The sequence below is a fragment of the Bufo gargarizans genome, chromosome 11, assembly GCF_014858855.1.
Source record: "Bufo gargarizans isolate SCDJY-AF-19 chromosome 11, ASM1485885v1, whole genome shotgun sequence".
Taxonomy (NCBI): Eukaryota; Metazoa; Chordata; class Amphibia; order Anura; family Bufonidae; genus Bufo; species Bufo gargarizans.
Window position 1 is genome coordinate 15,838,078 of NC_058090.1, and position 12,926 is coordinate 15,851,003.

At 45.7% G+C, this 12,926-nt stretch overlaps 1 protein-coding gene across 3 annotated transcripts in view; it reads left to right on the forward strand.

Moving 5' to 3' along the window:
- The window catches only part of WDR25 (WD repeat domain 25), a 102,734-nt gene that overhangs the window by 4,161 nt on the left and 85,647 nt on the right, over window positions 1-12,926 (forward strand). For 2 of the 3 annotated variants that reach the window (XM_044272735.1, XM_044272733.1), the window contains exon 2: window positions 7,404-8,038. In XM_044272735.1, coding sequence (XP_044128670.1) covers window positions 7,811-8,038 — 228 coding nt within the window. In that variant the 5' untranslated portion in view covers window positions 7,404-7,810. Of the gene's footprint in view, window positions 1-1,749; window positions 1,822-7,403; window positions 8,039-12,926 lie in introns of those variants that run through there. The other variant, XM_044272734.1, reaches the window with a different exon arrangement.

A 12,926-nucleotide genomic window follows, 5' to 3' on the forward strand; every position in this document is an offset into this window, starting at 1 on the left:
CAAAGCAAAAGGTGGCTACTTTGAAGAACCTAGAATATGACATATTTTCAGTTGTTTCACACTTTTTTATGTATATAATTCCACATGTTAATTCATAGTTTTGATGCCTTCAGTGTGAATCTACAATTGTCATAGTCATGAAAATAAAGAAAACTCTTTGAACGAGAAGGTGTCCAAACATTTGGTCTGTACTGTATATATAGCAAAGAAAATCCGCAGCACTCCTTGAAGTATAAAAAAAGTGTAGTTTTATTCACACCTCAAAATAAGACAACGTTTCGGTTCTCTCACAGAACCTTTCTCAAGTCAGGTGGGTTTTGTGAGAGAACCGAAACGTTGTCTTATTTTGACATGTGTGAATAAAACTACACATTTTTTTATACTTCAAGGAGTGCTGCGGATTTTCTTTGCTGCTTAAGTCCTGAATCGAGGGACCACCGCGGGCACCTTACAGCTGTATATCAAAAGGAGTGCTGCCTGACTTTTTCTATGGATGGATATATATAAATCTATCTGCAATGTGACAGGAAGATCTGCCTGTGTGAGCTAGGAGATGATCATGTGGCAGTTCTTTTTTTAATGCAAAGTTAGGTTGAGCAGAGCAGGGGGCGGGGAAGGGCAGATTATTCACGCCCACAAATATTCATGAGGGAGGGCTCAGTCTTTGTTGGTACACGCCCCCACAGGGCCATGCAAAGGTGTTAGGATGGGTTTTTCTCTTAAGAAATCAAGCTTAACTAATGTATATGTAAGTCCTGATGAGTTTTATAAGTCCCCTCCCCCATCTCGGATAACCTCTTTAAGCACTGGCCAGGACAGGGGCTTGTTCACCCTTGAGGTGAGTTTTGTAAAGTTACATTCACACGAAGTGAGGAAAAAACGGCCATTAAAGGGCATCTGTCGGCAGATTTGTCCCTATGACACCGGCTGACCTGTTACATGTGCACTTGGCAGCTGAAGACATCTGTGTTGGTCCCATGTTCATATGTGTCCTCATTGCTGTGAAAGATGATGTTTTAATATATGCAAATGAGCCAAGTGCACATGTAACAGGTCAGCCAGTGTCATAGGGACAAATCTGTGGACAGATGGGCTTTAAATCCCAACCCCCGCAGTATACATAGTGCCTCTTGGACATCCAGTGCTCGCCTTTGTAATTAAAAGGGGTCCTGTCACTTCAACAATTGGCATTTATCATGTGGAGGAAGTTAGTACAAGGCACTTCCTAATGTATTGTGATTGTCCATATTGCTTCCTTTGCTGGCTGGATTAATTTTTCCATCCCATCATACACTGCTCATATCCATGGTTACGACCACCCTGCAATTCAGCAGCCGTGCTTGCACACTATTGGAAAAAGCTCTGGGGGCTGGGACCACAGAAGCGAGTATATTCACACAGAAGCTCCCATCTCGGCCACCTCATATCCTCGCTGCAGCGGCGGCTGTAACCCCTGGTTATGAGCCGTGTATAATGAGAGGGAAAAATGAATCCAGCCAGCAAAGGAGGCAATATAGACTATCCCAATACATTAGTAAGTGCCTGGTATTAACTTTCTCTAAATACCATTGGTTGAAGTGACAACTTCTTTAATGGCCCCCATTGCCCTCAGTATATATCATTTATCCCAGTTGTGCCCTCAGTAATTATAGTGCCGAGCCACCCACTACCCCTCCCACCCCGGCAGTGCCAGCAATTAAAATAAATAAATAAGTGCTCCCCTTATGTACTTGCACAGGAGGGAACATCATGTGACGTTGGGAGCGTTGGGTCCTGCTGCCTTCAGTGCGGGCAAAGGTTCCCTCACGTGCTTGTGGATGAGTTGAGTATTTTTATTTTAACCCCTAAAAGGTCCTTTTTTTTTTTTTTTCATCTCGGTGTATCAGTTTTTTATGGCCAGGTGTACTTCTATTTAAATGGCCTTTAAAAACGGCCCCGTTAATTTCATTGGGGTTCGTCTGACTGGGAAAACAGACGAAGATAGGACATGTCTTGTTTTTTTGATGGCCTATATTCACTGGCCACAAAAAAGTCACGGGACTAGCCCCACGGACTTTAATTTGCTCTGAAAAAGGCTGTATGATGGCCTTTACGAAAATGGCGGTCACACAGCCGGTCTTCAGAGTCGTGCGACCAGAGTTTAGTGTCACAACTATTATTTTTTTTTCTTTACAAAAAAGCCACATTTTTACGCAGCATTTATTGCAATGTTTTCATTCTGCATTTTTTTTTATGGCAGCCCCACTTGATCACTTATGTTACAAGCCTCCATTTATATACATCTGTGTTATACTATTCCTCAGGAGTGATTCCTACCGCATCTTTCGATGTGCTTTTGTGTCTTTTGTCATATTTTTGTACTTAGTAAAATTACAGTTTATTTTAGCCTGTTTAGTGTCAGTTAGTTTTTTTAGGATTACTTCATGATGCCGAGCTGGCTTCTTTAGGGTCAGACAATTTTGCCCAACATTTATGTGGGGTTTCCTTGTGTATGTTAACCTCCGTCATACATGGCGCATGTTTAAGCGATAACTTAATTTAAGCTTTTTATCACCCTTCTGATACAATAATCAAGCTATTTAGGTAGAACATTAAATCTATTTATTGGATACAACTTTAGAACACAAAACTTTAATAAATTGTAAATATGCAAAACGCTGCAGTAAGTGGGGGGGAAAAACTGTTTTGAACAAAAACGTCCTGAATAACATTTGTGGGGTGAGTCTATGAATTGGTTCTGAGAAATAGTATTGCCTCCATCAGATCCTCCTTCACAGTGACCTCAAATCTGATCAAGAACAGCCTCCACTTGGGTTGGTGGCAAAGCGGTGACCACTTGGGCAACATCTCTAACAATCTCGGGGTGTTCTGCACAGTCAGTTTTGACGATCTGTTGAATTCTTTGAGAGCAGGTGAAAAATTTTGCTGAAATACGGGTCAATCTGTTTGCTATGGGAGCGGAATCTTTTTCCCTGCGGCAACGCTTTGCCTGCTCTGTGTCATGTTCTCTTCTTTGCGGCTGAAGATCTGGTAGCAGTAGCACCGTCAATGCACAATTCCTCTTGCTCTTGGCAGTGCTGTGGCCCACTCGTCCTAATTGCTACCTCAGTCAGAGCTGTATTTGGAAAATGTCTTCTTCTAACTGTCCCTTTATGTTGAAAGCTAATCTTTGTAACTACTGAGAGAACCTCTTTCTTCCTGGTTTCTCTAGCAGTTCTGAGATGAGTGCAGCCATTCCTTCCCAGTGCCTTTTTCCTGTGATCTGTAGCGGAGGAGCTTCACTACTAAGCATCTACATAGAGGGCAGCACAGTCATCTCAACTAAAAGCCTAGATCAGGAATGGAACAGACAGACAGGACATTTCATCATTTTCCCAAATTCTTATGAAAATATATTCAGCACATACTGCATTAAACTTTATATATTTTTGGAGTCGGTCCATTTTATAACAACTCCAATTCCACCAAAATGGACACAGACACCGACTCCACAGCCCTGACGCTGCGGCCAGATGTTATGTGCTGGACAATAGTAAACTGTAAAAGGCCCTAGGGGGGAGATTTATCATTTTCCCACCCCCTTGGTTTTGGCTTTAAAAAAAAAAAAAAAAATCACAAAACTCAGTTTTACAACTTTTTAAACACACTTATTGCTATAGTTTTTATGCTGCCCTCGCTGTTTTCTTAGAAAGGGGCAGGGTCTAGGTGGGGCTGTCAGACCTGGTCTATTTATCATCATTTACGCAGAAACCTTTCGCAAACGATGACTGAAATCTACACCAGCCACGTACTGGAGTAGACTAATCTACACCAGCCACGTACTGGAGTAGACTTCAGTCTGCAGGAGGAGGCATTCAATTTATGGCGAGGTCTGCGCCCATCATGACTGGCCCTGTATGCAGTGTATGTATGTGGTGCCTGTATTTGGGTAGCGCTCACCTGTTTGGAATTTATATAGGAAGGAATGGACGTGTTCAGGGTCCAGCACCAGCAGAATCCAAGACAAGGAGATACAGTCATGGCTGCAAGTGTTGGCACCCCTGAAATGTTTCCAGAAAAGTATTGCGATTACACATGTTTTGTTATACACAGGTGTATTACTTTTGAATGTACTGGAACAACACAAAAAACTGAGGAAAAAAAGCAAAAATGATATTATTCAATGCAAAACTCCAAAAATGGTCCGGAGAAATTTACTGGCACCCTCCACTTAATATTTTTGATGCACACCCTTTGGAAGAAATAACTGAGATCAGACGCTTCCTATAACCATCAACAAGCTTCTTGCACCTCTCAATGGGAATTTTGGAGCACTCTTCTTTCGCTCACTGCTCCCGCTCTCATATTTGAAGAGCAGTTTTAAGATCTCTCCACGGGTGTTCAATGGGATTTAGATCTGGACTCATTGCTGGCCACTTCAGAACTCTCCTCCAGCTCTTTGTTCCCATCCACTTCTGGAGGCTTCTTGAAGTATGTTTGGGGTCATTCTTCTGCTGGAAGAACTAAGACGCAAACCTAGTTTTATGACATTGGGCCCTACATTGCGACCCAAAATCCTTTGGTAATCTTCAGATTTCATGATGCCTTGCAAGATCTTGCATGGACCCCAGACCGAGGAAGATTAACAGTCATCTTGTGTTTCTTCCATCTTCTAATAATTGCGCCAACAGTTGTTGCCTTCTCACCAAGCCGCTTGCCTATTGTCCTGTACCCAGTCAAGGCACCCAGTGCCAGAGGCAGCAGAACAACTCCAAAACATCTTTGAACCTCCACCAAATTGACTGTAGGTATTGTGTTCTTTCCTTTGTAGGCCTCATTCCATTTCTGGTAAACACTAGAATGATGTGCTTTACCAAAAAACTCTATCTTGCTCTCCTCTGTCCACAAGACCGTTTCCCAGAAGGATTTTGGCTTACTCGCGTACATTTTGGCAAACTGCAGTCTAGCTTTTTTATGTCTCCATGTCAGCAGTGGGGTCCTCCTGGGTCTCCTGCCGTAGCGTTTCATTTCATTCAAATGTTAAGGGACAGTTCCTGCTGACACTGAGGCTCCCTGAGCCTGCAGGACAGCTTGAATGTCTTCAGAACTTGACTGGGGCTGCTTATCCACCATCCGCACTATCCTGCGTTGCAACCTTTAAGCAATTTTCTCTACCGTCCACGTCCAGGGAGATTAGCTACAGTGCCGTAGGTTGTAAACTTCTTGATTATGTTGCACACCGTGGAACATCAAGATCTCTGGAGATGGACTTGTAACCTTAAGATTGTTTATATTGTCCCACAATTTTGGTTCTCGCGTCCTCAGACAGTTCTCTTCTCCTCTTCCTGTTCTCCATGCTTAGTGTGGCGCACACTTCTCCCCTTTTTTGTCTGGTTTCAGGTGTGATTTTTATATTGCCCGCACCAGTTACTTGCCACAGGTGAGTTTGAACGAGCGTCACATGCTTGAAATAAAGCAATTTGGAAGAGGTGCCAACAATTTTGTTCAGCCTGTTTTTGAAGTTTTGTGTGAAGTTTTGTCCAATTTGCCTTTTTTTTCCCTCAGTTTTTTTTTGTGTTCCAGTACACACAATGGAAATAAAAATGTGTATAAAAAAACGGTGTAATTGCATTAATTTTCTAGGAGAAATACTTCATTTTCTGGAAAAAAAATTCAGGGGTGCCAACACTTGCAGCTATGTCTGCAAGTCCAGATTCCTGTTAAAAAACTTAAGCGGTAAAAGCCCATACCAGTACACACCATGTGAGACGGCATCTACGCGTTTCAGATCATATGTGTATGTATACAGTGGGGAAAATAAGTATTTGATACACTGGCGATTTTGCACGTTTTCCTACCTAAAAAGAATGGAGAAGTCTGTAACTTTTATCGTAGCTACACTTCAACTGTGAGAGACAGAATCAAAAATAAATTCCAGAAAATCCCGTTGTATGATTCTTTAAAAATAATTAATTAGCATTTTATTTGCATGAAATACATATTTGATCACCTACCATCCAGCAAGAATTCTGGCTCTCACAGACCTGTTAGTTTTTCTTTAAGACGCCTCCTTCTCTGCACTCATTACCTGTATTAGTTGCACCTGTTTGAACTTGTGACCTGTGTAAAAGACACCTGTCCGCACACTCAATCAATCACACTCCAACCTCTCCACCACGGCCAAGATAAAAGAGCTGTCTAAGGGCACCAGGGACAATATTGTAGACCTGCACAAGGCTGGGATGGGTACAGGAGAATAGGCAAGCGGCTTGGTGAGAAGGCAACAACTGTTGGCGCAATTATTAGAAGATGGAAGAAACACAAGGTGACTGTTAATCTTCCTCGGTCTGGGGTCCATGCAAGATATTGCCTCATGGGGTAAGGATGATTCTGAGAAAGGTCAGGAATCAGCCCAGAACTTCACGGGAGGACCTGGTCAATGACCTGAAGATAGCTGGGACCACAGTCTCAAGTCATCATGGATTAAAATCCTGCAGGGCACGCAAGATCCCCCTGCTCACGTCAGCACATGTCTGGGCCAGTTTGAAGTTTGCCAATGACCATCTGGATGATCCAGAGGAGGCCGGGGAGAAGGTCATGTGGTCAGATGAGACCAAAATAGAACTTTTTGGTATCAACTCCACTCGCCGTGTTTGGAGGAAGAAGGAGAAGTACAACCCCAAGAACACCGTCCCAACCGTGAAGCATTGGGGTGGAAACATCATGCTTTGGGGGTGGCTTTCTGCAGGACAGGACGACTGCACTGTAGGTATTGCGAGATTATGGCTAACAACCTCCTTCCCTCAGTAAGGGCATTGAAGATGGGTCGTGTCTGGGTCTCCCAGCATGACAACGACCCAAAACACACAGCCAGGATAACCAAGGAGTGCCTCCGTAAGAAGCATTTCAAGGTCCTGGAGTGGCCTAGCCAGTCTCCAGACCTGAACCCAATCGAAAATCTTCGGAGGGAGCTGAAACTCAATGTAGCCCAGCGACAGCCCCTGAAACCTGAACGATCTGGAGGAGATCTGTGTGGAGGAGTGGGACAAAATCCCTGCTGCAGTGTGTGCAAACCTGGTCAAGAACTGCAGGAGACGTCTGACCTCTGTAACTGCAAACAAAGGCTTCTGTACCAAATATTAACACTGACTTTCTATTGTATCAAATACTTATTTCATGCAATAAAATGCTAATTCATTATTTAAAAAGCATACAATGTTGTGTTTTTTTTTAAAAAAAAATTTTAATTTAGATTCTGTCTCTCACAGTTGAAGCGTACCTACGATAAAAATTACAGACTTCTCCATTCTTTGTAGGTGGGAAAACTTGCAAAATTGCCAGTGTATCAAATACTTATTTTCCCCACTGTATGTGTATGTATGCAGAGTATATCTGTGCACACTGACGTATCTTTGTACCTCCAGGAACCTTCTGACTAATTTTCAAGAATGAACTCATTAGTGTCCTATGATGACTCGGATTCGGAAGCGGACGATGGCAGCCGCCCCCTTTCCTCTGAGATCTCTGAAGCTCCCCCCAAGTATGTTGTGCAGCATCGGCCACAAAGCGACACTACTGTGCACCCCACAGATCTGGGTGCCTTGGCCTCCTCCTCTTTTGGCAAAGACTTCAACCTGAAGGACCAGTACCCTGTGCCCAATATAAATTACAGTTCTACATACAAGGGACTAGGTAATTCCGCAATGAAGGAGGCCATCCTGCCCGCTCAGAAAAGACCTCCTGCCCGTCACTGAAGGTGGAGTCAAGCCTTACATCCCCAAAAGACTGAGACAGGAGCAATCCAATATGGTTGCTGAGCTTGAAGCAGGACATGTCGGTAAGGTCACATGATCACATGGACCACACGACAAGGACTGTCTACCGAGTCTCAGATTATCTTGGGCCTCATTTACCATTAAAGTACAGCAGCAGTGGGATTCCTAAAAAAGTGATATTTCAGATGAAGGAGCATGCCGGGCCGGTGAACCGGGTCCAGTGGTGTCCGGTGAAGCAGTACAGTCATTTACTACTCTCTGCCTCCATGGACGGAACGTGCAAGGTAACAACCAGAATTCTTCTAGATACATTGGAGATTTAAAGGGGTTCTCCAGACCTGCACCTAAAATGGGTCTTTCAGCTAACTGGGGGAGAGAGTACACTTTCGGCAGTATTGGGCCATCCATCTCTCCCCTGATTCCCCGTTCCTGGCTGCGATCATGTGACCACCTGACCTTCTGACATCGCGGCTGGATGATCTCCTCTTCTTCTTTTTTTTTTCTTGTTTTGCTGCATAATGTAGATGTAAGAAGAAAGCGGAGCACTGCCGGGCACAGAGCCTGCAGCCAGTCAGGTGATCACATCACCTCAGCCGGTGTTCTGTCAGAAAACCTTACCTCGTCAGATTTGCGTACCCCACGTGACTTCCGGGGGTGTGCACCTCCGCGCAATACCACGGCACGGCGCCTCCGCACAAGCGCAGTACCAGGGCATGGTTAAGGTAAAATTACACTGAGCATTGACTCATGGACGCGCACACGGACACCGCGAGTGCGCCCTCAGGGGTAAGGAGATCTGACAGTCTTTTGTCCTGTTAGATCTCCTTACCCTCACACTGTGCAAAATCTGAATTGCGCTGTGTAGTGAGGGTGAGGAGATTTTACAACCTGCGCGTGCGCAGTGAGAGGGTAAGGAGATTTAACAAGACAAAAGACCGTCAGATCTCCTTACCCCTGAGAGTGCACGCGCGGTGTCCGTGCGCGCGTCCATGAGTCAACGCTCACTGTAATTTTACCTTAACCATGCCCTGGTAATGCGCTTGCGCGGTGGCGCACACCCCCGGAAGTCACGCGGCGTAAGGGAATCTGACGAGGTAAGGTTTTCTGACCGAACACGGGGATTGTGAAATCGGTGGAGCAATGTAAGGGTCTGGACTGCCAAGACCCACTTTAGGTACAAACCCTTTAAAGTAATAGAGACCTATTTAAAGGGCGGCTCCGGTCACTGTTGATAGTAGACTATTTCCTAAAGACATTTTTGTTGTTGTAAATGTTGATCCCATCGTGCCTCAGAGTGGGGCACAGATTTCATATTCTGTCTCGTATACTGGCTGAGAATTTGAACTTGGGGGGGCCCCTCATTTTTGGCAATAGTGAGGGTCCCAGACGTAGGTCAGGCCCCTAGCTAATTGAACGATAAAAAAAGATTATGGTAGTGGTGCGGTCTGTTTAAAGGGATATTCCACGTTCCACAAAAGCCAAAGATGGGAAGGCCCCTTTTAAAGGGTTATTCGGGAAATGATGATGACGACATATCCTCAGGATAGGTAATCATTATCGCGTCGGTGGGGGTCCAGCTCCCGACACCCCCACCAATCAGCTGGAGCTCTGGTGACTGCTGCTTGCTCCCACCAGCGCCGTACATCATATAGTGACTGTGCTTGGTGTTGCAGCTCGGCCCCATTCACTTCAATAGGACTGAGATACAACTAGGCCATGTGACCCATGTACGATGATGTCACTGGCCTCGGAAGAGGTCGCTGCACTCATGGAGCGCCTCGCCTCCTCCAACAGCTGGTCGGCGGGGGTCCCATATGTCAGACCCCTGCCCATCTGATAATGATGATCTATCCCGAGGACAGGTCATCAGTATAATTTACCAGATAACTCCTTTAATGTACTAAATCAACCTTGTTGCCTATAGCTGAATATTTGACTGGGTCGTTCCCCCTACCAACATTTATACACCAGGCGTCCGTGTTTCATTACAGACAGACATCGATGTGCGCGGAGCTGTTTATTGTGTACCACAAGGGGGCGCCTTATGATAACATATAATGGTCTTCTGGAGTACTGGTGAGCGGTCTCATCACAGCAACTTATCCCCTACTCGCAGGACAGAGGATAATTGTCTGATCGTCACGGGTCCGACTCCTGATCACGCCATAAGGGGCCCCCATCTGAATGGTCTGCTGGTCTTGTGTGCGTACTGCCGTTCCATTCATTTCTATAGGACTGCCGGGCCCTGCTCTCGGTTTTCTCATGAAGTCTCATAGAGTTGAGCGTGCACGCCTGTCCGCTTCTCCGATCACACAGAGGAACACGAGCCCCTCCCCCTTTCTCCTGATTGATGGGGGTCCAAGCACTTCTGACAATCAGACTCTTATTCCCTATACTGAGGATAACGAATAAATCCCTGTAAGGGTGCAAACCCTTTAAGGGGATGTCCGTTTGTACTGGAGAAAAATCCATCTTGTATTTCAATGCAATTCAATCAGTGGACAAATATTTCATACAGATTTACACTCCTGTTGTCTCCCCCCCCAATTTTGACCCCCAACAATAGATTGATAATAATACATGTGATTTATTTTTTATTTAATCCAAAAAGTACACGAGTCGTCTGTCTCATGACAAAACAAAATAATGGCCCCCATGGTCTGGTGGTACTTCACGAGGACTGAATGTTTTACGATTTCTCCATTGATTGATGGAGGCCGCAGTCTCTCATTGAAATGAATGGGAGTGATGTTTTCCATAGGTCCTAAAAGACAGTCCTGGAAAACCCCTTTAAGAGCTTCCCATATCAGGCAATCGGGTCATGCCTTTTACTTTCCATGGAAAAATTGAAATCTAGCGTCTGATTGGTTGCCAAGAAAGCTTCCCTGGGGTCCATGTTTCTTTCTTTTTGTCAGGCGGTAGGCTCTAGGTCCATCTACGCCGTGGGCCCGATGTCTCTCTACTATTTCAGAGGAGCTGTGCCCTTATTACCTCAGCAGCCAATCAGATTGCAGCTTTCATGTTTGGAAAAATGAAACGCGAGTTCTAATTGGTTGCTATTGCTGACAAGACCAGGTCTAACCTATGTATGATGCCATATGTAATAGCTGGGGAGCCTCCTCCATTTAAAGGGGTTGTCCGGTCATCAGTATCAGATCGGCCGGTCATTATAAATAAAGTGGACAACCCCTTTAAAGGGAATGTCCACTTGTGACCTTGTCTCCAGAGGTCCTAGCAGTCGGACTCCCAGCGATCAATTCCCGTTAGGGGTTGTCACCCAGTTTTTCAATCCTTGTGAATGGCAGCTCTGCCGCTGCCCCTGTGAGGGGAGGCGGATGTGTCCCTGCACAGTTGGGCACCTTTTCCGTTCGGGCATCTAGGAAAACAGGAATTTCGTCTCCGCTCAAAAATCATGTTCTGAGCAGACACCGAATGGACCCCATTATAGTCTATGGGGTCTTTAGGCTCTGTTAAGCTCAATTAGGCTACTTTTACACCTGCGTTAGGTGCGGATCCGTCTGGTATCTGCACAGACGGATCAGCACCTATAATGCAAACGATTGTATCCGTTCAGAACGGATCCGTTTGAATTCTGAAGAACAAAGTCAAAACTGATCCGTCTTGACTTGCATTGAAAGTCAATGGGGGACAGATCCGTTTTCAATTTCACCATATTGTGTCAGTGAAAACGGATCCGTCCCCATTGACTTACATTGTAAGTCAGGACGGCTCCGTTTGGCTCCGCATCGCAAGGCGGACACCAAAACGCTGCAAGCAGAATTTTGGTGTCTGCCTCCAGAGCGGAATGGAGGCGCAACGGAGCCAAACTGATGCATTCTGAACAGATCAGCATTTGGGCTGAACTGATCCGTTTTGAACTGTTTGTGAGATCCCTGTAACGGATCTCACAAACGGAATTCAAAACGCCAGGGTGTGAAAGTAGCCTTAGGTTTAAGTTATCTGCAGAATCCGTCCTTTCCATTCTCCTGCTTCTCAACGGAGCCGGAGAACGGAAAGGAGAAACGGTGATGTGAACGAAGGCCTAAGTAAGGCCTCTTTCACACTTGGGTTGTCTGGATCCAGCGTGTACTCCACTTGCCGGAATTACACGCCGGATCCGGAAAAACGCAAGTGAACTGAAAGCATTTGAAGACGGATCCGTCTTCAAAATGCGTTCAGTGTTACTATGGCAGCCAGGACGCTATTAAAGTCCTGGTTGCCATAGTAGGAGCGGGGGAGCGGTATACTTACCGTCCCGTGCGGCTCCCGGGGCGCTCCAGAATGACGTCAGAGCGCCCCATGCGCATGGATGACGTGCCATGTGATCACGTCATCCATGCGCGTGGGGCGCCCTGACGTCACTCTGGAGCGCCCCGGGAGCCGCACGGACGGTAAGTATACTGCTCCCCCGCTCCCCACTACACTTTACCATGGCTGCCAGGACTTTAGCGTCCCGGCAGCCATGGTAACCATTCAGAAAAAGCTAAACGTCGGATCCGGCAATGCGCCGAAACAACGTTTAGCTTAAGGCCGGATCCGGATCAATGCCCTTCAATGGGCATTAATTCCGGATCCGGCCTTGCGGCAAGTGTTCAGGATTTTTGGCCGGAGCAAAAAGCGCAGCATGCTGCGGTATTTTCTCCGGCCAAAAAACGTTCCGGTCCTGAACTGAAGGCATCCTGATGCATCCTGAACGGATTTCTCTCCATTCAGAATGCATTAGGATAAAACTGATCAGGATTCTTCCGGCATAGAGCCCCGACGACGGAACTCTATGCCGGAAGACAAGAACGCAGGTGTGAAAGAGCCCTTAGACAACCTCCTAGGCTTCCAGACTAATACATTTTATCTGCACTGATACATTGTAGCCATTTTCTTTAGGACCGGAGAAAGGTTTGCACTGTTGTGAGAAGTATTAAGTCTATAAGGATTTTCAGATTCTGTAACGTCCCCATTCGCTGACAGTAATCGGAGATGGTAAAGAAGCAGAACACAAAGTGCATTTATATTTTTGGAGCTTTTCTCTAGCAAAGCACTTGTATGATATAGCAGGGAGGGCTGGAAATCCTCCGCTGTTAGGCAGAGTGAAGGGCCGCTTCCGTTCTGGTGGACTTGGCGCCATCGTACTTTACACGGTCACCCCTTAAACCTGCATTACATTTTGCATGCACT